The 20,188-nt window shown below is 41.4% G+C and overlaps 1 protein-coding gene across 16 annotated transcripts in view; it reads left to right on the top strand.

The window, feature by feature from the left end:
• kcnma1a (potassium large conductance calcium-activated channel, subfamily M, alpha member 1a) overlaps positions 1–20,188 on the top strand; it is a 150,921-nt gene that overhangs the window by 113,998 nt on the left and 16,735 nt on the right. For 9 of the 16 annotated variants that reach the window (XM_086259357.1, XM_086259348.1, XM_086259350.1 and 6 more), the window contains 4 exons: positions 10,108–10,201; positions 14,114–14,240; positions 15,106–15,330; positions 15,877–16,069. In XM_086259357.1, the coding sequence (XP_086115483.1) occupies positions 10,108–10,201; positions 14,114–14,240; positions 15,106–15,330; positions 15,877–16,069 (639 nt within the window). Of the gene's footprint in view, positions 1–2,497; positions 2,672–5,682; positions 5,713–6,025; positions 6,059–6,383; positions 6,465–10,107; positions 10,202–14,113; positions 14,241–15,105; positions 15,331–15,876; positions 16,070–20,188 lie in introns of all 16 variants that reach the window. The other 7 variants (XM_086259351.1, XM_086259346.1, XM_086259347.1 and 4 more) reach the window with 4 other exon arrangements.

Here is a 20,188-nt window from a genome sequence, read left to right as displayed (position 1 = left end):
GCCCCACTCTGACAGGATACTGCACTCTCTGTTAGTTATTGCTCAAAGGTTCACCTCTTGAGCCAGCAGTAATCTTTTTCCTTGCACTGTTGCTGAATAAGGAGGCTTTAGGTGGATATCAGAATGTTGCTTTCTGTGGGACATCCTTCATATTCAACGTAGCACCCTGATAGCTTCTGTTTACAGAATATTAGTGGTTTGTAGGCAGTAGTAGCCAATCAAGCCCACACAGACAGTTGATCAGGGTCGCTGTTATGTTGAATCTTCAGTTAGGAATGCCCTGAAATGGACACCTTGTCATCCTAAACCAGAATCTAGGTATTTGTGAAGTCAGAAGTAAAATACATTGTCTTTGTGTGTGTGCGTGTGTGCGTGTATGTGTCTTCTGTCTTCCATTGCTCCCCTTCCATTTGTCAGAAGTCTACATTGTGGTATACACACTCATGGGCTGCTGTTATTAGGTACACCTGTGACGCTAAATGCAGACCAATACAACAGCTCTGCCATAGAGTCTACTTTTATTTCAATTCTTCATCTTACTCCATTTGTCCACTTGATTACATGCAAAGAGGGTTAAAGACTGAACATGTTTACAGGCCAGAACGTGACAACTCACGTTTACTTAAAAAATAAAGAAGCCTCGTAAAAGCAGAGTTTACAGCAGAGCTGTTGTATTAGGTTATGTTAGATTTCACATGTGTACCTAATAAAGTTGCCAGTGAGCCCACATAATATGTTCCAAGCGCCCAAACAAAAACACCGAAGCAAAGAAACTTCAGCATGACCTGACGGCCTCACTGCACTTGTCCGCCATGTTCCCAAAACTGTTTCATTACTGTGAACAGTTATCTGTGTACTTCTCCTTGTTGCCAGGACTTAAGCTACATTTCCTGCATGCTTTCCACATGCTAGTAAGGCACATATGCATGTCACAGGATACAGCAGTCCCTGATGCATTCATCTTATGGGATATGATCTGTGTTTCCCATTCTTTCCTTGGCCAGGAGCTGAAAACATATTACTTCATTCAATGTCTTATTTTCCAATGTGAGTCAGAGTCAAAGATGCTGAAAGGTGCCAGACAGTATTAGTCTGCTGTCTGTTTACACCTTGGCAATGAGAGAATGGGGACCAGGGACTGTTTCTGTCCAGAGTCACAGCAATCTAGAGATGCTACTCTGGGGACTTTCACTCCCGCTTCCCTCAGGGTTCAAGGGCTTCACACACCACTCACACATACACTTGGCTGTAGGCTGACTTTTGTAGCTAAAACTTTTGTCTGGCGTAATACTACTTTTACATCCTTTTTTACTTAATTAGCACACCAGATCGTCATCTTGCCTGTTTTCTACTTGGGCGATGATTGAAAAGAAACATAAGTGGACTGGAACCATTTGAAAGATTCACTGGGCTGTATGTGCTGAATTGATGCACACAACAGCGAGCTTGAAAAAAACAAAAACGTAGGTGTATGTAAATGCTCAAATGCTTTTATATTGTATGTTGGAAACGCTAGTTGGGAACCAGTTTTGCTGGTTGGTTGAAAGACAAAATTACATGTATTATAATGGCCCGTGAATGGTTATAAATTTATGGTATACGGAGAACATTAGATAAATTCTTTAAACGGAAATTCAGAATTTCCCAGGTACAAACTAGTGTTTAAAATCAGGCACACTGCAAACAATTGATAATTTGGGGATATTAAGTAGAGGATCAAATTAATGGTTATTTCTTCATTTTCTTGTGAATTATACTTCCCATTTGTATCTTCAAACATGACTTCAAATTACATCAAAACAACAACTGTGTAACTAACACTTTAGCGTGTAATAATACCGTTTAAGCACATGCACATCAGAGTGAAGTCCCTTTGGGGAGTGGAGCAGTGAAATTGCAGGTTTTGAATATAGCATGATTTAGCCAGTCTAGCCAGTAGACTAGTGTGATGCCTTGGACAGAACCGCTACAGCTGCATGATGGGATACAGGTACGTGATCCACTCCTTTAGCCAAATGGATAGAGGATGTACAAATGTATGAAACATTGTATGAGGTTTGCTGCTGAAGACATTGCTCATGCCTTTCTTCCCCGAATGCCTCCCTACCCTCTTCCCTTTCTCCCCACCTCTCTTTCCCACTGTTATAATTTTGCCTTTTTGACTTGTTACAGCCTTAGCGCACAGCTTGAACTCCTAAGAGAATCACCAGCATTATGACTGTTGTATTTTTAATTGATAATATTATAATAATAGATAATGTGTCCAATTTAGAGACACTTTTAAAATGGCAAAATGAAATGTGCCGGCTGACTTGTTAAGGTAAATGTAACTCTTGGAGTTTGTTAATATAACTTGGGGCTCAAGCCTGTGGGAGCAGGTGACTAAGGCTTGCACTTTCTGATGAAGTTACCTTCCGACTTCCCCTAGATGTATATTTCTCCTTTTGCCATTAACCTGCTGCTTTTCCTCTCCTCTCATCCCAAAACATGACTGTAGCCAAGATGTCCGTCTACAAACGAATGAAACTGGCATGTTGTTTTGATTGCGGCCGTTCAGAGCAAGACTGCTCTTGCATGTCAGGCAGTGTACATAGTAACATGGACACCCTTCAGAGGGCCTACCCACTTTCCTCTGTCTCTGTTCATGATTGCGCAACCACTTTACGTGCCTGTAAGTTACACCGCCCAACACATGCTGTTACGTGTCTGTGGTGTGTGCTCTGTGTATCGTACCGTGTACCATACCGTACGTGTGTGCGTGCGTGCGTGAGGTGTAATTTGTTTATTGTGACCCCATTGTTTGTGTACCCGTGGTCTATGTGTTTCTGTGTTGTTTTACATTTTTTTTTCTATATTGATCTTATTTTTTTTTCTGTATCTATCTCTCTCTTTCTCTATATCTGGTTAGATTTTCTTTGATTTATAGTATGTGTGGTTGATAAGTGGTGACGTGGCTCAGTGGTGGTGCTGTAAGTACTGTAGATGTTAGACATGTGGCTCCCGCATGCGGCACCAGTCATGCAGTCGTGTGATAATGTCACTGTTGGAGCGTGGTGTTTTATGTCTCTTTTTAACTGTTTCAGGTAAGATGTCTGAATACACAAAAATGAAAGATTTTATTCTGCATTTTAATGATAACATTTGTTAATTGTGCCTTTTGTACATTTACTTTGAAGACTCTTTCAAACCTCTGAGTTAATCCTTTTTTAAGTTTGTACACTTTTCAGTTGACGTAGGTTTTGCTTTTTTCTGCATTTTCTTTTAACCTTGATGAGAAACTATACTAAGATTTTGGCTTTGCTTTCATGTGGATTTTAAATGAATCATAAATGAAATACCGTTTAAGCCTCTATCATCTTGCCAGGTCTTAAAAATGATGAGCAGGGCACAGATAATAATGGAACTGAAATCAAATTTTACTTATGCAACGGTTAAGAAAACATACATGCATTTCCCCCCCACATTAATTGTATTGTTCAGACTTGTATTTCCTGCACTTCATCTGTCCTGCAGCCATTGATAGTTTGTCACATTTATACGGTAGGAACGTGGCAGTGAAATAGGAAGGAGGAAAAAATCAAATGAGAGAAAAAGAATGCTTTATGTAGCTGGGAAGAGTACAAGAAAATAGATAAAGGAACAGCAAAGAGAAGGAGAAATTAAAATCAAAAAGGAAACTATAAAAAGTGCTTCTGGCTTGATAAAGGAAAGGTAAGAGGCCCGAGGCTCCTAGAAGATCGCCTTAAATCTGTTTTCCTTTTGAGTGGATGGGAAATACTAAATTGTTTGTCAATTAGACATGGCAGCAGTAGGCCTAGCTATCAAAGCCTTGGGTTCAGACATACAGATCTGATTTCCTTCTCAACATTCTCCCACCGTCTGCCGACTCAGCCTAGATTAGTGTCAAACATGCCATGATGAGTTTGGCTTGGCCTCTTGTAGTTGGGCCTGCGCTGATATCCCTCGGTACCAATTACTGGCCATTACATGGTTACTGATCTCACTTCTCCCTCAACCCCCTGTAGGATTTCAGGAAAGCCTCCTCTGTCTTAGATTTCTTTCTCTTTTTAACCCTGACTTCATCTGAACAAAGTGAGTTTAGTGAAGGAGCGCATTGGGCTTTGTCAGTCAGGGATTGTTGGATTTCCTTTCCCTATTTCCTCTTTTTTTTTTTTTCCCACCAGGCTGAGAGGATAAGACATCTTTATCCACGATGACTTCATACGCTTCTGAACTAATTTTTTTCTTGCACTTTGATTATTGATCTCTTGGATAGCACTGCTTCGTTTAAGCTGCTGTTTTCCTACACGTGCCAAATTAGGGCCACATGTCTGTGTGTAGCACAGACAGCTATCAGCAAGTTAGGATGGCAGAAGTATACAACTGTAAACTGCTTTAACGACTAATACAATATTTATTATGGCAACTTTTAACACAAACTCATTAAATGAGTAATGATATGTATGCAGATGAAGTGGTTAGAAAAATGTAGTTCTCCATTGTTCTTTTTTATTATAGGCAGTTAACATATTACTTTATTCTAAATTCTTTGGCTACATCAAGAGTTTTTTTTGTCTGTAAATGAAACAAGTCTTTTTTGTGACTTGACTTTCACTATTTTAGAAAATCTTTAGTCAGTTAAGAGGTTTCAACTTGGTTTGCTAAGCTCTGGACAAGGGATGTGGGCCTGGGGTTAGGGAGATGGTTTCGGCTTGTCCACAACCTTCTGGGCTGTGTATATGTGCGCATGTGCACATCTTGTGTGCGCAACAACATGCACTTGTATCTCGGTGTCTATGCATGTGTGTGAATCTGCATCTCATTGCTGGGGACCTTATCCATCCTGACACAGAAATTATGTTTGCATTTTCCCAGCCCTGCTGGTTCATCACCAAACTTGCCCTGACAGCTCCTGTCCACCAGGCAGACCTCCACCCCCTCGACCACCCTCCCCCACCCACCCTGTCCTACGCCGCCTCGCAATGCCCCAGATGCTAGCCAGTTAGTCTGCCGCCTTTGCGGTGCGGGCAGATTGCTAGAGACAGATGCCAGGGCCACTGTGGGTCTCTTTTTGAGGATCTGTGTCATAGGCCAGCCCTGGGCCCTCACTGTGACCTTTACTGCTGGAAGATACTCTGGGAGAGAGTGGGGAGTGTCAGCAGCTCTGAGTTCAAGTGCTTACTACATTAGTAGTTCTAGTGGTACCGGTCTTTAATATCTTCTTGGTCAAGGTCAAAAACTGTAATTACCAGAGAATTAACTGCACTGGCAAAAGTGGAGACCTTTGTGAACCCTTTAAAAGTACAACCCCAAAGATCGTGCACTGAGCTCAAGTTATGAAAAAAAAACCCCTAATTTTTAAAATCTCTATTTGTATAAGACTTCTGGACTGCATGCGAAAATCAGGTATCTATGCATTAGTGCTCTGTTAGCGCAGCTGTTTTGAGCAGCTGTTGTCTGTTTTGGATTTATACATGCACTGAAGTATGTATTCGTTTTCTTTATTTCCCATTGTGGCTTTATTTGTTCCGCCTCACACTTCCCATCATTTTTAGATATAAAACCCCCCCACGAAACTCTATTATAAAATGGGGAAAAAATGGAATTGCTAAATCTACACGGAAATGATGTGACATGTAATGTAGTTCTTTCCTTTTTTTTTTTCAAATGTATTAAAACCAGCCATTAGACCGTCATTACATCTCATTACAGGTGTAGTACACTTTCCTAAAAGCATGGCTCACTCTGTGAATGGACAGTTCTTTCATTCATCTGTCTGCCTTTTATGTGCCATCACATCATACTGTAATCAGTGCCACCATTAGGGTTTTACAGTGATTTTTAATTATTTATACTTTCATTTTTTGGTTTGTGCCCTCATACCTTTTGGTGAGACAACATCAGATTTACATTTGATTTAATTTCCATCTACGGCTCTTATGTTGATGTCTTTCCTAATGTGTCTCTTTCATTACACCCTCTCTCCTTGTGTGTGACCTGCCACTTGTCTTTGCATCCTCCCCAGCCAAATATAAGTATAACGGATTTGTCAGATCACGTAAGTGTGTTTCCCTGTCCTTCTGCCATAGCTTTGTGTATAGAGTATAGCTCCCTCAGCATGTCATATAACATTCTTAGTAGCGATGCTTTGCTTAAGTATTTTTGTATTTTTACTGTAAAAAAAAAAAAAAAAAAAAAGGAAACCAACTTTTGAAAAACTTTCAGTGTTTCTTTTAAAATATCCAGTTTATTTATATTTAACTTAAATATGATAAAATCATTTTAACATATTTTGACAGCAAACTAAAGTACTGAGATCATTTTGTGTTTGATAACACTATGTAGATCCATGAAATATTCTTTTTGTATTGTGCTGCATGTAGCAGCAGATGGCGCTACAACACCAGGAAACAGTGGAAGCCATAAAGAGGCTGGCGTTCGATTCAAAGCTGATTGCAATATAGGTAAATCTTTGGTAAATAATTGTTAAATGACTTTCCCCCCCCCCTCCTTTATTTTACTGGTTAAGAATACATTTCACTTTTGAAATGTTATTTGTCACCTCTAACACTTTGTGTCTACATTTTAAATGTATTTGTTATTATTAGGCATACTGACAATAAAGGCTTTTTTTTGGTTTCCTTTATTAAATAATGGCTGCCTCACCTGTTAAGCAAACTAAAAGGAAGCGCAGTAATCATAAGTTTTTTTTTCTTCCCTTTTTTAACTGTAAAGACCACAATGCATGGCTTTAAAAAGCTCTTTCATGCAGTTGCAATGCAGCTGAAGAACAAAGCTCGCTCATGCAGCAAACACTGTAAAGGCAAAGCCAGCTTAGCTCACATAGTAAAGTAAACATTTTTACTTGTTATTCCTCCGCCTCATCATCCAGTTTACATTGGGTCACGGCGATCTGATAAGGCTTGCATGCAGGACAGTACCGTCATGTGATTATCATTTCAAGAAGGGACAGTTGCCGTCTGGGTTGTTCAGGATGCACAGTGGACCTGCCAGGGCGGGTGAACACTCTGTAACGCTGCACGTGTTTGACAAGGGCCAGATGAATCCAGGAGCTATCGGTGGCGCCCTGTAAATCAAGGAGGCAGCTGACGGCTGGGATAAACGTCTGTTTATCGCCCAGGGCCACCCAAGCATGCTCTCTCCTCCAAACAACCAACCAACCACCCTTCAACCAAAGGGAGGAAAAGGGCTCCGCCTCTCCAAGTCAACTTTGCAACCAGATATTTTACTCATCTCCCACTGCTGTCTTCCTACAGTGTGCCATGACCCTTTCAGTACATACAAACATGCGGGTTGACTCTGCAGCCACAGATGGACTGTGTGTGAGTGTGTGTTTCTGTGAGTTTGGTGAAACGACTTGCTGAACATATTTGGTACATATGCGAGTATTTATTCTCATACTCAAGCGATTTAGTGTAATAGTGAAAATTCCAAATGCTCTGTTTTTCAACATTTTTCATGCGGAATTAAATCACACTTGTGTACATAATCCAAAAGGAATCCAATACATGTTTAATGATTAGATGTTTTGAATTTATAATATTATAAATATTTAGTTCTATTTGTTGACATTATTGTGGTGTGCCACGCTCACTTGAAGTGACAATATCTAATTGGTTTTGACTGGCTTTAGCCAAGCCATGACTCTGCTTTGTTCTACCCGAGCGCAGCACAAATGAGAAGTAAAGTTAAGAGGCTTCTAATGAATTTAACACAAATGAAAAGCAAATTAAGAAGGCTTCAACTATTTTTAGGAAATTCTACATGGTTCCTGCCTTTATTTATTAACATTATTATTAATATATTTTTGCTTTAAGCTGGTTCAGTCAAAACTTAAATTGCATTTTTTCTTAAATAGTGATCAGATATTCATTTTAACATACTGTGAAATAATGATTGTTTTATGGAATTTACCCTGAAATATCTATTTAACAAAATCTAATTTGAAATACAATAACACTTCTTTTCTCAGTCATTTCTGAGCATTTAAAGCAGGCGTTTTCACACTCTTTGTTCTCCACTATTTGACAGTAACGGATGAAGTTAGACCGCCTTTTCAAAACAGAACACTTAAAACCACCGGCTGCATCTCCACCTCCATCACCTCAAATGTATTCCTTCCCAATGCCCTGCACCCCAGCCAGGACCCCCTGGTCAGCCCTGGCACAGTCAACATCCCTCTCGTTAATAACCGTAAAGGATGCCTGCTCCACATGCGGCTGGGGCCCGGGGACGACCCCTCGCAATTGCGCTTCAGTATCTCGGGTCCAGGAGACGTGGCGACCAGATCCCTGGCTGAAAGTCGACTGAACCGGGCCCGCAGTCTGCCAGTGAAATACCGCTGCCACCCCAGTAATGCCATGCTGCTCAGTCACAGTAGGCACTGTAGGTTGGCCCCTTAGCGGGATGCATCAGTCAGTAATGCTGTCCCGTCTCTTCATTTTGTCTTGTTTGCTGCATGACGGCTCACTCTGCTGGAGCTGCTGCTGTTGTTTCTTCTGCTGCTTTGCACAGATCTGGCTGCTAGTGCAGTGGCTGCTACTGTCTATATGAGATAACTTTTAAGCGCCGGGATAAAACAGGTGAATTTACTGTAGACAACGTGCTATTTCAGAAGTGGCTCTAGGTGTTGTGAGCTCAGGGATTTTGCACTAATATCATTATGTAGTGGGGAAATGCAGCGTGGTGTCCGTGAAAGCAAAAAGTTCAATTGTTTTAATGTTAAAAAATTAAGTTTAAACCAAGAGGAGTTTGTCAAATGGTATAGCAAGGAAAGCATACTTTCTGCTGTGTGGTATTTTCAAAGTACATCAGAGAGAGAATTATTTGTAAAGTGTAAAATGCTTGTGATATTAGCTATTCTGATTGCCCAATTGCATAAAGGAAATGTCAGAGAATGACATTTTATTAGAAGGCAAAGCCATATTTCTTATCTTTTATTAGCAGAATTAGGTGACAGCATAGAATGGGTGCTCAGAGAATAATGAAATTCAACATGCTTGGAATAACCGCGGCTTGCAGCGCGCACATTGATTTGCACTAATATCATGCTGTGTTATTGATTTCTAACCAAAGGACTAATGCGGGTTTGAAGTGACGGTGCACTTGACATTTGCGCTGGGAGAGCGTAGATTGGATAAGAGTATCTGGGTGCCTGTCTGAAAGCTCTTGAAACTCACAGACAGTGAAGAAGATCAGACTACTGTTAGCTTGACTGAAATCTTCAGACAGCTGGGCCTGGACTCACTCCGGCTGCTCTTTCTCATTCTCTCTGTCTGGCTGGGACTCAAGTAAAGTTTCAGAAACAGTGTTTTTGTTTTTAGATGATTTTTTTTTTTTCAACCTAGCGAAGCATGGCTGACAGAAAACCGAGTTCAAATGTGATCAAATAATCTTTAAAAAAACAAACAAAAGAGGACTATAAAATAACACAGTATTGTTCAGCAAAACATGAAACAAAGACGCTGTATATTTAATCCGACACAAGTTTTCACAAGTGTTGGGGTTCAAGTAGTTTCATTAGGAAGTCAACTACGCACTCAAAATTCATCTCCATAACCTGTATTTATATCATTGTCATTGCTTTTGCCCATGCCCCAGTGACAATAACAGTCTGTAGCATCACATTGCAATTAATGCTTTAGGTAAGCATGGTCACTTGGATGTAAACTGCTAGAGGTCCAACCGCCTGCAGAGTTCGGTGGGTGAACAGACGCAGTGAAGTGTCAGTGGAGGATGTGCAATATTGCACCTTAGTATAGCCACAACATGGGGGACATTTAAAAAAAAAATTCTTATTTTTTTAAATAAACCTTCCTTTTAGGTCAGGAATTGTTTTCTCTCCGTGGTTTCCTCCGGCTTTTTTCAGATTTAATCATTTGTCCATTACTAATATTTTCTCTCTCTATTTTTATTTCCCTTCCATTTTGACACATTGAATTATTAATTTTCCTTTTCTTGCGTTCAGTTTCTTTTTTTGTGGTTTGCATTGAATGATTGATTGATTGTTGCCTATTTTCATGTCAGGTCCAGCTCTCTTTCTGAACCGTCTGTCTCTGCTCTGACATTGTGCGCATGTGTTTTCAGTCGAAGACGAGCATCCGTCAACGCTCTCGCCCAAAAAAAAGCAGCGCAACGGAGGGATGCGAAACTCACCCAACTGCTCGCCCAAAATGATGAGGTAAGAGATGCTGATTTTATTCTTCTTCCAGCCTTCAAACTGGGAGTGAGAGGAAGACAGATATAAGGAAGATGGGAGGGAGCATGGGGAGGGGGGGGGGTATGTGTCTGAGAGATACTTCAGAGGCGTATGCTGCTGATGGTGAGATGGTGGGAGTTTGGATGGATGGGAGGGGGCAAATTAGGGGTGGCAGAAGAGGGAGGTAAGAAACTCTGTGAGTGGAAAAAGAGAAGAGAAATGCCCTGTTAGGTGCTGGCTGTTTAGGATGGCATGCTGTCAGCTGTTAATGACAGAGCTGAAATAATATTTCTGTCATGAAAAGCGGCTGTGAGGAGCCGTTTGAAAACTCCTCTGGCTTTAAAGACCCAGCTGTCACCTCCTCCGTTCTGGTCCACATGTACTCCTTAAACAATGCTGGCACTAATGACACCACCAACCAATCAGAGAGACCTGCATGGTTACTTTGCCCTCGGGCTACTCGTCTATTGTGGGAACCCCTGTGAGTAGTGTATCTGGTACTTAAGGCCATATGCGAGATGTATCGTCACAATCAAATATGAATTCAAATATTACCTTCCTTTTATCCTGTCCTTTGGAATTAAACTGCTGTTAATTGATTTTGAAAGATAAAAAGGGTAGGTTTTTGTGCTCCTCTGACTGCAAGGCGGGGTTAGACGCACGACTGAGAGGAAAATGCAGGGAGGCCGAGCTGTGCGGGTTGGGACGGCGGGATGAAGGCACGGTGGCGAAGATCTAACAGGACAGAAACACTCATAGCTACACTGCTCGTCTCCTAATGAGAGCGAGGGTTTACATTAAGGAACTCTAAAGAGAGACCTCGTAATATATATAATCTTAATCTTATTTATGGAATTTAAACCCTTTAAAAAATAAGCAAACTCTAAGGTGGAATAGTTAACATTTCCAAATAAAGTCAATATAAATATGAGCTATTATACAAAGTAGTTCTGTTTTGTTCTCTTTCATACACTGCATAATGTTTTCACTTATTACTGTACCATTCTGGTTGAGTGCCGTGTACGTTAGCCCTGCTAGTTTCCCTCAGGCAGCAATCCTCCTACTGCACTGGCATGCCTATGTGATTTTTGTCCAGTATAGTTGTCGGCCTCCCCCTCACAACAAAACAAGCACTTAATAAGCCTTCACACTTGCCAAACCATTAGCCCAACACAGAGTCATACCCTTCAGTCTAGTTCGCAGCAGAGCATCAGCTCAGATGCCCTTGCTCAGAGGGAGCAAACTGCTACAAAAACAACGAGACACTGGCACATTTCCAGATAACTGCTTGTTTTAAAAGGTTCTTTAGTTTGCCTAACTTAAAGCACAAAACCTTTTCTTCTCTTCCTTTTCTGCTTAGAAGACGGTCCCCGTTTGCCATGTAATATATGCATCTGCGCTTTGATCTCGCAGTGATAATAATCCTTGCGAGTTATTTACTCAGTTTTGAAAACGCTTCAAAGCGGTGTCAAAGTTTTCTCTGCTTTAGGGTTGCTTCTGTATTCTGCTGGCTCTTGGGTGCTGGGATGACAGGTCCTCTGTTATAGGTGTAGCTTTTTCTTTTTTTTCCCTCCAAGTATTAGCCTTTAGCAGAACATCAAATTACCCATCGCAGTCCACAGTCCCTCCCTCCACCCCTTCACAGCTGCCCCTGTCAACATATAAGACCATATATATTATATAAACCGTTGTGCTTTGCGAGGTGGATTTTATGCAGAATGAAAAGTGATTGTTTGAGGTAGCCTTAGGGATACTTTATTCAACAAGCAAGAAGGGGGAAAACACAGTGGAGAGCTAGCAAGAGAGCGAACATACGTATCAAGTATGGTTTTTACAGGACTCGCAGCCTGAAGGCCTTTGTAAATAAATAATGATCAACAGATTGGCTGTGGGCTTTTGAAAAGCATGCCTTTGTCAGTTTGCATGATGGGAAAAATTTTCAAAGCAAGAAGCTGCCTTCGTAGTCTGGCAGAGAGGGATTGGGGGAGCACGCCCATCCCCAGCTTTGTGACTGCAGAGTGATACACTGGAATAATTCAACTCTGTTTGAAATATACTGAGGGAGAGGGTACGAGAGAAAGAAAGAGACAGAGAGGGAGGGAGGGAGGCACCGGAGTGAGACATGCTGTAAGGGAAATACTGTTTGTCCTCCATAAAAGTGCATCTGATAAAATATTGTATTTCACCGAGCACAACATTTAGTTTGCATTCTGGTACAATGCTAGAAATTAAGCAAAGTTCACGTAATTCTGCATCTACTTGTTCAGGACTGAAAATTCTCAGCAGAGAATATCTGCATTTATCTGTCACTTCGCTTGCTATTTGGGTGACATTTAGGAGCCCTGTGTTAAATAATTTATTAGTAGCCAATCCAGCTTGTAAATTTCCTAATGAACCGCATTCCTGCCGTGGCGCTAATACCATCCCATCCCACCCCACACCCACACAAACCTTCACGATGGGTCATGACTGACAACACGCATCCATTTGCAGAAGATGTCACAGTATCATCTGCAGCTGATATCCCTTGGGCGTGGCCCCGTAGCACAGACGTCATGTCTGCTCTGCCTGAGCCTTGTGGTAGGTTCAACCCGAGGCGCGGAGAAGGAAGAGGAAGGAGGTGTGCGGAGCCTGTGACAGGCTGCCAGTCACACCGCTGACAGCTCTGTGAAAGATAGCTGTCTTGGCAGTGAGAGGTGGAGCGGCAGCCCGTCTGCATGCGCCAGTCAGCCCCTGTGTGGAGGCGAGCAGAGCTGAGCAGATTGAAGTGACGGGGGGCTCCGTGGAGTTGATTGGCGCAACACGCGGCTCTGGATGAAAGATTCAGGCTGAGTGTAAAAACACTAAATGCTGTCAGTGTTATTATCACCTGCTCTAACTGATAGAGGGGAGAGGGGGGGAAAGAGAGGTGGAGAGAGAGAGGGTGGCTAATTGACAGCTTTTTTTTTTTCTTTAACTTTAACTTTTGCCTGCGATGGCATGCAATCCAAATGCAGGTTGAAGGAAGAAACAACATCAAAGCCTTGTCAGTGAATGACAGTGTTGATAGAGGATAGAGAGAGTGATACTGAGAGAGATGTATGTCAAATTCTTGAGATATTTTCTCCCATATTACTCACATGTCTATCTCTGCAGTTTCCCCCCCCCCCCCCCCCCCCCTTTTTTTAGGAGTATCAGCAGTATTGAATTTTCATAATTTTTCTTAAATTCTCAATAAACTACATTTACATTGCTGCAAAACAAGGGGCCTTTGTGGGAAAACAGCACTTCCGCCGTTTATCTTGACTCTGTGTTTTTGATGACATTTTCTGGACCGTGTTCAGAGGGGCTGTGAGAACATGTCTTGTAGAATAAGTTCAAGAACAGGAGAGGCAGCGTAACAACACTGACAGGAACCCTTTCATGGTCAGTGTTACAGCAGATAAAACTCAGCAGCCCACTGCTGTGGATTAGCCTGTTTGGTTGTGACATGCTGCTGAAACATTAATGACCATCAGCTGGGAAAGCAAAATGTGATTGGGCAAATTCCTGAAATATTTAAAGTGCGAGCCTGTTGGAGCTTTTACTGTTTGCGCCACATGGCGTCAGGAACTGGAAGAGAGGGTAAAAGCTGGTAATTGGCCTTGTGCTGTCATGCCATTCAGTCAGTAGTACTCACATCTTGCTGTTCTCCTCTGTACCACAGTGAGCACAAGGGTCATTGACTTTTCTGATGCCTCTACATAGGGGATGAGACAGATTGGAGGGAAAGATATTCTAGTTATGCAGTGCAGTAGAAAGTTTCATACTCTGAGAATGAGATGGACTTTTAACGATCAGACAGCACAGATATCAAGAAACCCTGCCTGGCTTCTGCCACAAAACAGCCTAACGTAAATATTTTCTCTTTTCCAGTCGACACGATCCCCTTCTAATTCCTGGAAATGAACAAATTGAGAATATGGACATGAACGTGAAGAGGTATGACTCGACAGGGATGTTTCACTGGTGCCCTTCAAAAGACATCGAAAAAGTCATCCTGGTAAGTGGGGCAAAAGTTCTGTAACTGCTACCCAGTGAGGGGAAAAATAGTGTATATAAAAAAAGAAGGTACTAGTAAGTATGCTCAGGAGCAAATGTTTCCCCTCAGTACTGCAGTAACACAATCACATACTAATGTGTATTGAAATTTCTCTCACTGCCTCTCTGTTGTTTCAAGGTGAGTTTGTTTTTATATTTATATATACAGTATATGTGTATATCCACCAAGGAATGAGTGAGCAGCATTTCAACACTCGGTGCATGACTTTGCTCAGATGCTTTAACGAGACGGTTTAAAGCATTTATGTTAGTGCATAAATTGTTTGTGTAGGATCAAGTAGGAGGCGCAGTCACCTACTGTGCATAGTAAAGATACGACATATCTTTGCTTTGTCTAAGACTCGAGTGACCCAGGTGCTGTTTTCACTCAACTCAAGGGAATATGAAGGCTGCTTCACCAAAATGTTTCAGATACACAGATAAACATCATTTGCCGCCAGCTGAAAATATGATACAATTTGCAGCTGTACTTTTTTATGAATGTAACAGTTTACAGCTTACATTCGTGCGTGTTTAATTTGTCTAATGAAGAGCTAATAATAAAACCAAACACATGGTTAATAAATGATTACATGTGGATATATAACAGTTTATGTGATGCCTTTAAGTACATTTAAACTCTAGATATGTTGGGGGGGTTTTAACTTCATGCACCTGACCCAGTTTTCTGTTATCGGCACTCATTTTTATTCTGTAAACCTGTGTTTGTCTCTATGTGCCTCCTCATCTCTTTTCTGCCTTCGCTTTTTTTCCTCATTCTCTGCTTTTCTCTCCCCCCCTTCCCCGTGTCCCTCTCTTCCCTACAGACCCGGAGTGAAGCCTCCATGACAGTGCTAAGCGGCCATGTAGTGGTCTGTATATTTGGGGATGTCACGTCCGCTTTAGTGGGGCTGCGAAACTTGGTGATGCCTTTAAGAGCCAGCAACTTCCATTACCACGAGCTAAAGCCTATAGTTTTTGTGGGCTCGCTGGATTACCTTCGGAGAGAGTGGGAAACTTTACACAACTTCCCCAAGGTCTCCATCTTACCTGTGAGTGTACTACTTCACCTGCATGTTGAATATCTGTCCAACTAGAAGGCGCTGACATTTTAAGTTGCACTCATGCTGAAATCTTTCAAGCGATTGTCATGTTGAGTTTGATCGCGCATTTCTCAGTTGAATGATTACTTCATGAGAGCTCAGTGAGCCTCCCTCATCCCTAGCAGTGACACATCCTGCATATCCAAAGTGGAGTTTATGAGCGTTGCAGCTGCAGTGCCCATCACAGATGGTGTGGCTTGCTGCCTTAGAGCTTGTTAGGCCTGGTTTGACTGATGATCAGAGGAGAATCACAAACACAGCCCTCAGCGCAGGCTAGCCTTTAGATTAGTCCATGTCTCTGAATCTCCAACGCCCGGTTAGATCAGTGGAATGTCATCGCCTCAAAACAAGAATACTTGTTAACTAATTTCCCACAGCCCCACTCTGCTCACTTCTTAAATTTATTTTTCTCTCCCCCATGTCTGTCTGTTCTCTGTGTTTTGCTTTCTCTCTCTCGCTGTCTTGCTCTTTCTCTGTGTTCCCCTCGCCCTGAAGGGTACACCATTAAGTCGGGCAGATTTAAGGGCTGTCAACATCAACCTCTGCGACATGTGTGTAATACTGTCAGCCAATCAGAACAATATCGAAGATGCGTCTCTGCAGGATAAGGAATGCATCTTGGCAACACTCAACATCAAATCTATGCAGTTTGATGACAGCATTGGGGTCTTACAGGCTAATTCCCAAGGTAAGAAGTGTCCCATTAGACTCCATGTACACTCCTGGCCAAAGGGGACAGGTTATGGGAGGGAGGAAAGGAGAGTAGTCAAAAAATGGAAAAGGAAAAGAGGAAAAGACTGGAGGGCAGTGAGAAGGCCACACAGGAAGGGTAGATGTAGTTTGTCAAGCACAGAGTCTGATAAGCGCTCATAACTGAAATTCTCTGAAAGTCTGCTTTGAGTCTCGTCTGTAAACTGACATTACTGTAACTCTAACTGAAGATGTGCACACACAGAAACATTGTGTTTATACCTTCATCAAGCCTTTGAAGAGTGTTTACTCCGCGCAATTTTCTGATGGTTTCAGTCTTGTCCCTGGCAATTAGATGCTGCTAAACCTTTGATAATACTTTTTAATGATGTAATCAACATGACTGTGTCATTTGATGTTGTTCCCCCTGATCTGGAGTCTGGCAGATCGTCTGGAACAGATTGTTGATGTTTGCAGACAAACATACGAACCAGGCATCCCATCAGGCCTCATCATCATTAAGCAGCTAGTACAAATCACCAGGCAGGCCAATTCAGCTGCTCCTCATTAGTCACAACAAAACAGCAACACATGCACGCACACACCTCAGTGCTTCATAGCGTGCGCACGCGTTTGCGGTTACTCATGCCAAGGCATCCTATCCACAAACATTCACAAACAGGTGATCCTCAGTTTATGATTAGCTTGAAAGGTTCTACATGCCTTGAGGTAAGCAGTTAGTGCCACCACAGCGACTGTTGTAAATACAAATCAAAGTGAAGGTTCAAGAGGCCTTTTTTTTTCTTTTCTTTTCGTAATGGAGGGCATATCCACATTTTTATTAGAATGCCGATGCAGTTACTTCTCCAGCCTGTGTGAGCGATACGCTGTCGATAATAGTGCCAGCAAGCAACAATCGGCAGGAGTAAATCTGAGAGCGCGTCCACTCTGGGGGGCACTACTTGCAGAAAGCCACATCCATCCAGAAGCTCGCAGGTTTATGTCTTCTAACCCAAACCAATGGTTTGAGACTGGCGTTATCAATAACCGGGTCTTACTTTAACGGCCCATTTAAGAAAACACAGTGACATGCAATCATGCATACATAAGAAAATACACTCATATAACCAGGCGCTGCTATTGTATCATGGGTATTGCTGTGAGGATTCCTTCCTCCTAGCGATGCTCTCATTCAGACGCTGTCTGTGGAATTTAGAGGTGCAAATGAATAAGTAAACATGCGCTTTCCTGGGGGAGAGCTTCTCCCGGCTGCTGTAGCATGTAGTCAACCACAGAGCATAGCTGTGCCCGCAGGGCTACAGGGATAAGGGGGCATGTAACCCAGATCTCACTCATCTATTGTAGATTGTAGCTGAATAAACTAAGTTACAGTCTAACAAAAGCAAAAGCCAGCGTCTTTGCTTTGGGGCATCATTTTCATTTTTCATTAAAAAAAAAAAAAGTTAGCATTAATATAAAACATATAAAAGAGGAAAATTGACTGTTTTAAGTATAATTAGGCAATTCAAGAAGCATACTGTTATTTCAATCACAAGGACACAAGACTAGTCTATAAAGATAAACAGTGTCTTTCTTTAGAGATAAACAGTGTTTTTCATATGGGTCATATGAAAAACACATTTGAGCTCTTCTGTTTTTCAGTGCTCAGTAGAGGCTCAGCTCTCTGTTTGGATTTTGCCAGCTCACACTGCATAACGACTTTTGAGCTGTTTGTAACCTAACAGGTTTTGAAAGCAGCTCTACAGCAGGCCTCATGTATCCCTGTTCTCACCAACGCCACTTTCTGGGGTTGCGCTGCGCAGAGTGGAAGGCGCTCTCCTACGTCTTCCCACAGTCTTCATGTTCACTATGATACAATAAGCGCGGTGTTTTAGAGGCAGAATCCAAAAAACTTGCTGTCACTCTCCAGTGGAGTAAACATCATCCTTTATGGACATCGACAAAATGATGCTTGCACTATCTGAGCTGTGCTCCCTGGTTGAAGTGTCAAACCGCTGCTATCTCCTAGTTCAATAATTGGTGTAACAAAAGTTATGATTATCCATGCTTCAGTTCAGTGTGTGCTTCCCGCTGTGTACTAAACTATTTGGTGCCTTTTCCGTTGCAAAGGGCTGAAAGATCTCTTTTGTAATGTAAGCAGCTCATTGAGTTTCTTGACAGAAAGGCACGCACACACTCGCACACAGAGAGAATTTGCAAGCCTTTTAAAACTTTGTGACCTGAATATATTCCCTGCATTATGTTTCCTTGGTGGTGGCACTATAAGCTGACATTTTGCTGTAGTCAGCATTAAATGATGGATGTCAAAACACAGTTGATGCATTATGCATATAGCATTACAGATTTAAGGTGTTTACTTGTCACTTTGAGGAAATGCAAAAATGTGAAGTCATGTGAATTCATACTCCTGTCACTTGCACTTGTATTTCATGGTTCTGTGCCACACCATTTTCGATAAAAGGTTTTCAGGATCCACTTCACCAATTTTATTGTAACAAAATGAACAACATATAAAATTTATGTCTGCCAGTTGATGGAGGGATGTGAATGCTAAATATGTCTTGGCTGACCCCTAAAAGCACAGTATCACTATTGCAGTTTTTAGGCAGGCGCCTGCTTCACTTAGCTGCCTTCTTTGTGTCCGTGTGTGTTCTTCAATCCACACATTTGAATCGCACATAAAGTGCACATCAAAAACTTCATGCTGGGTAAGATAGAATGCATCTGTAATTGTACTGATGCAGAGTTTTAGGTCATGCCCTCATGCCGGTGATACTTCTACAATAAAACATACAGACTGCACATTTTTGTTTTGCTATTTGTCATAAAGAGTAAGACCCACATTAAGCCGATACACAGTGACGACATTTAAGTTGGAATCTGATTTTTTATGTTTATTAAATTATTATGCCTCATAAAGAGTAGTCGCATTGGTAATAGCATTATATGTTTGAGGTGAAACAAAATTAAATTAAATTCAAAAAACACCACAAAATGTAAGTTAGGGCTCAAAGAATAAATAATTAGTAAATTAGTAGGAAAACATTAGTTAAAAGTAACATATTGCTATAACTTTAATAATTTTTTATTGTTTTATTATATTTTATTTATTCAAATGTAAATAGTAATAATAGAAACCTATCAAAATCATGTAGTTATTTTTTAGTATAAATTGAAGCTGAAGCAACAGTTTTTTCTTTAAATGCCCAGTCGTGTGAATTCAGTAGCTTATTGAACCATCTTAACTCCAATAACTTAAAGTAATTTTTTTCTGCATGACTTTATCCATCTCTTACATCTTTGTGGGAAAAGTTTGACCCAGGCTTCTTTACAATGTTGCTTCAGTTCACTGAAGTTTGCAGGCATTCATTTATGCACATGTCTCTTAAGGTCCTGCCATAGATTCCTTATTATCAGTTTGGGCTTTAACTGGCCATCGCTGCACCTCGATTCATTTTATTCTCAGCCATTCTGTTGTAGATTTGCCTCTGTGCTATACACTATGGCCAAACCTCTCATCTTTGGTCTTGTCCTTCCAGAGGACAGTTTCCAGAAGCATTGGTTTTGTTTTTTTTTTTTTAATTTAACTTTCTTAAACTGAAGTTATGCTGTTATATAGTAAAAAGAGGTTTTCTGCTGGCAGCACCTCCAAACAAGCCATACTTATTCTGTCTGTTTCTACTTACATTGTCATGAACATTAACCTTTAACATGCTAATTGATGCCTATAGGGTCAAACCTGTAGCTCTTGGGTTTTATGCAGTTTTTTTTTTTTAGCTTTGCCTGGTCTAAACTTGGGGTGATGCTGGGATGTCCACTATTGGGAATATTGTGGCATTGTGTTAACGCACACCCAAATGTTCCAGACCAGCACACTGTCAAAAATTGTGTTTTTATAGAGGTGCTCACACTTGCTGATGGTCAGTTAATCAGGTACATTTGATTAGCAGCACCCGGCTGGCTTTAATGCCTGTGGAAGCAGTGAGGGTGGCATTGAACTGAAAACTTTCTTTTTCACATGACTTTATTTGTATTAAGTAGATATTAAGATTTAAACCCTTTACATCAGCTATAAAGTTTGCTGACCAGCCTGAAT

The sequence above is a fragment of the Aulonocara sp. 'chitande type north' Nkhata Bay genome, linkage group LG13, assembly GCF_057382095.1.
Source record: "Aulonocara sp. 'chitande type north' Nkhata Bay isolate Kocher_YH1m ecotype deep benthic linkage group LG13, A_spYH_male_GT1.1, whole genome shotgun sequence".
NCBI classification, from domain to species: Eukaryota; Metazoa; Chordata; class Actinopteri; order Cichliformes; family Cichlidae; genus Aulonocara; species Aulonocara sp. 'chitande type north' Nkhata Bay.
Note: the sequence above shows the minus strand (reverse complement) of the source record. Positions and strands in the feature narration are given on the sequence as shown.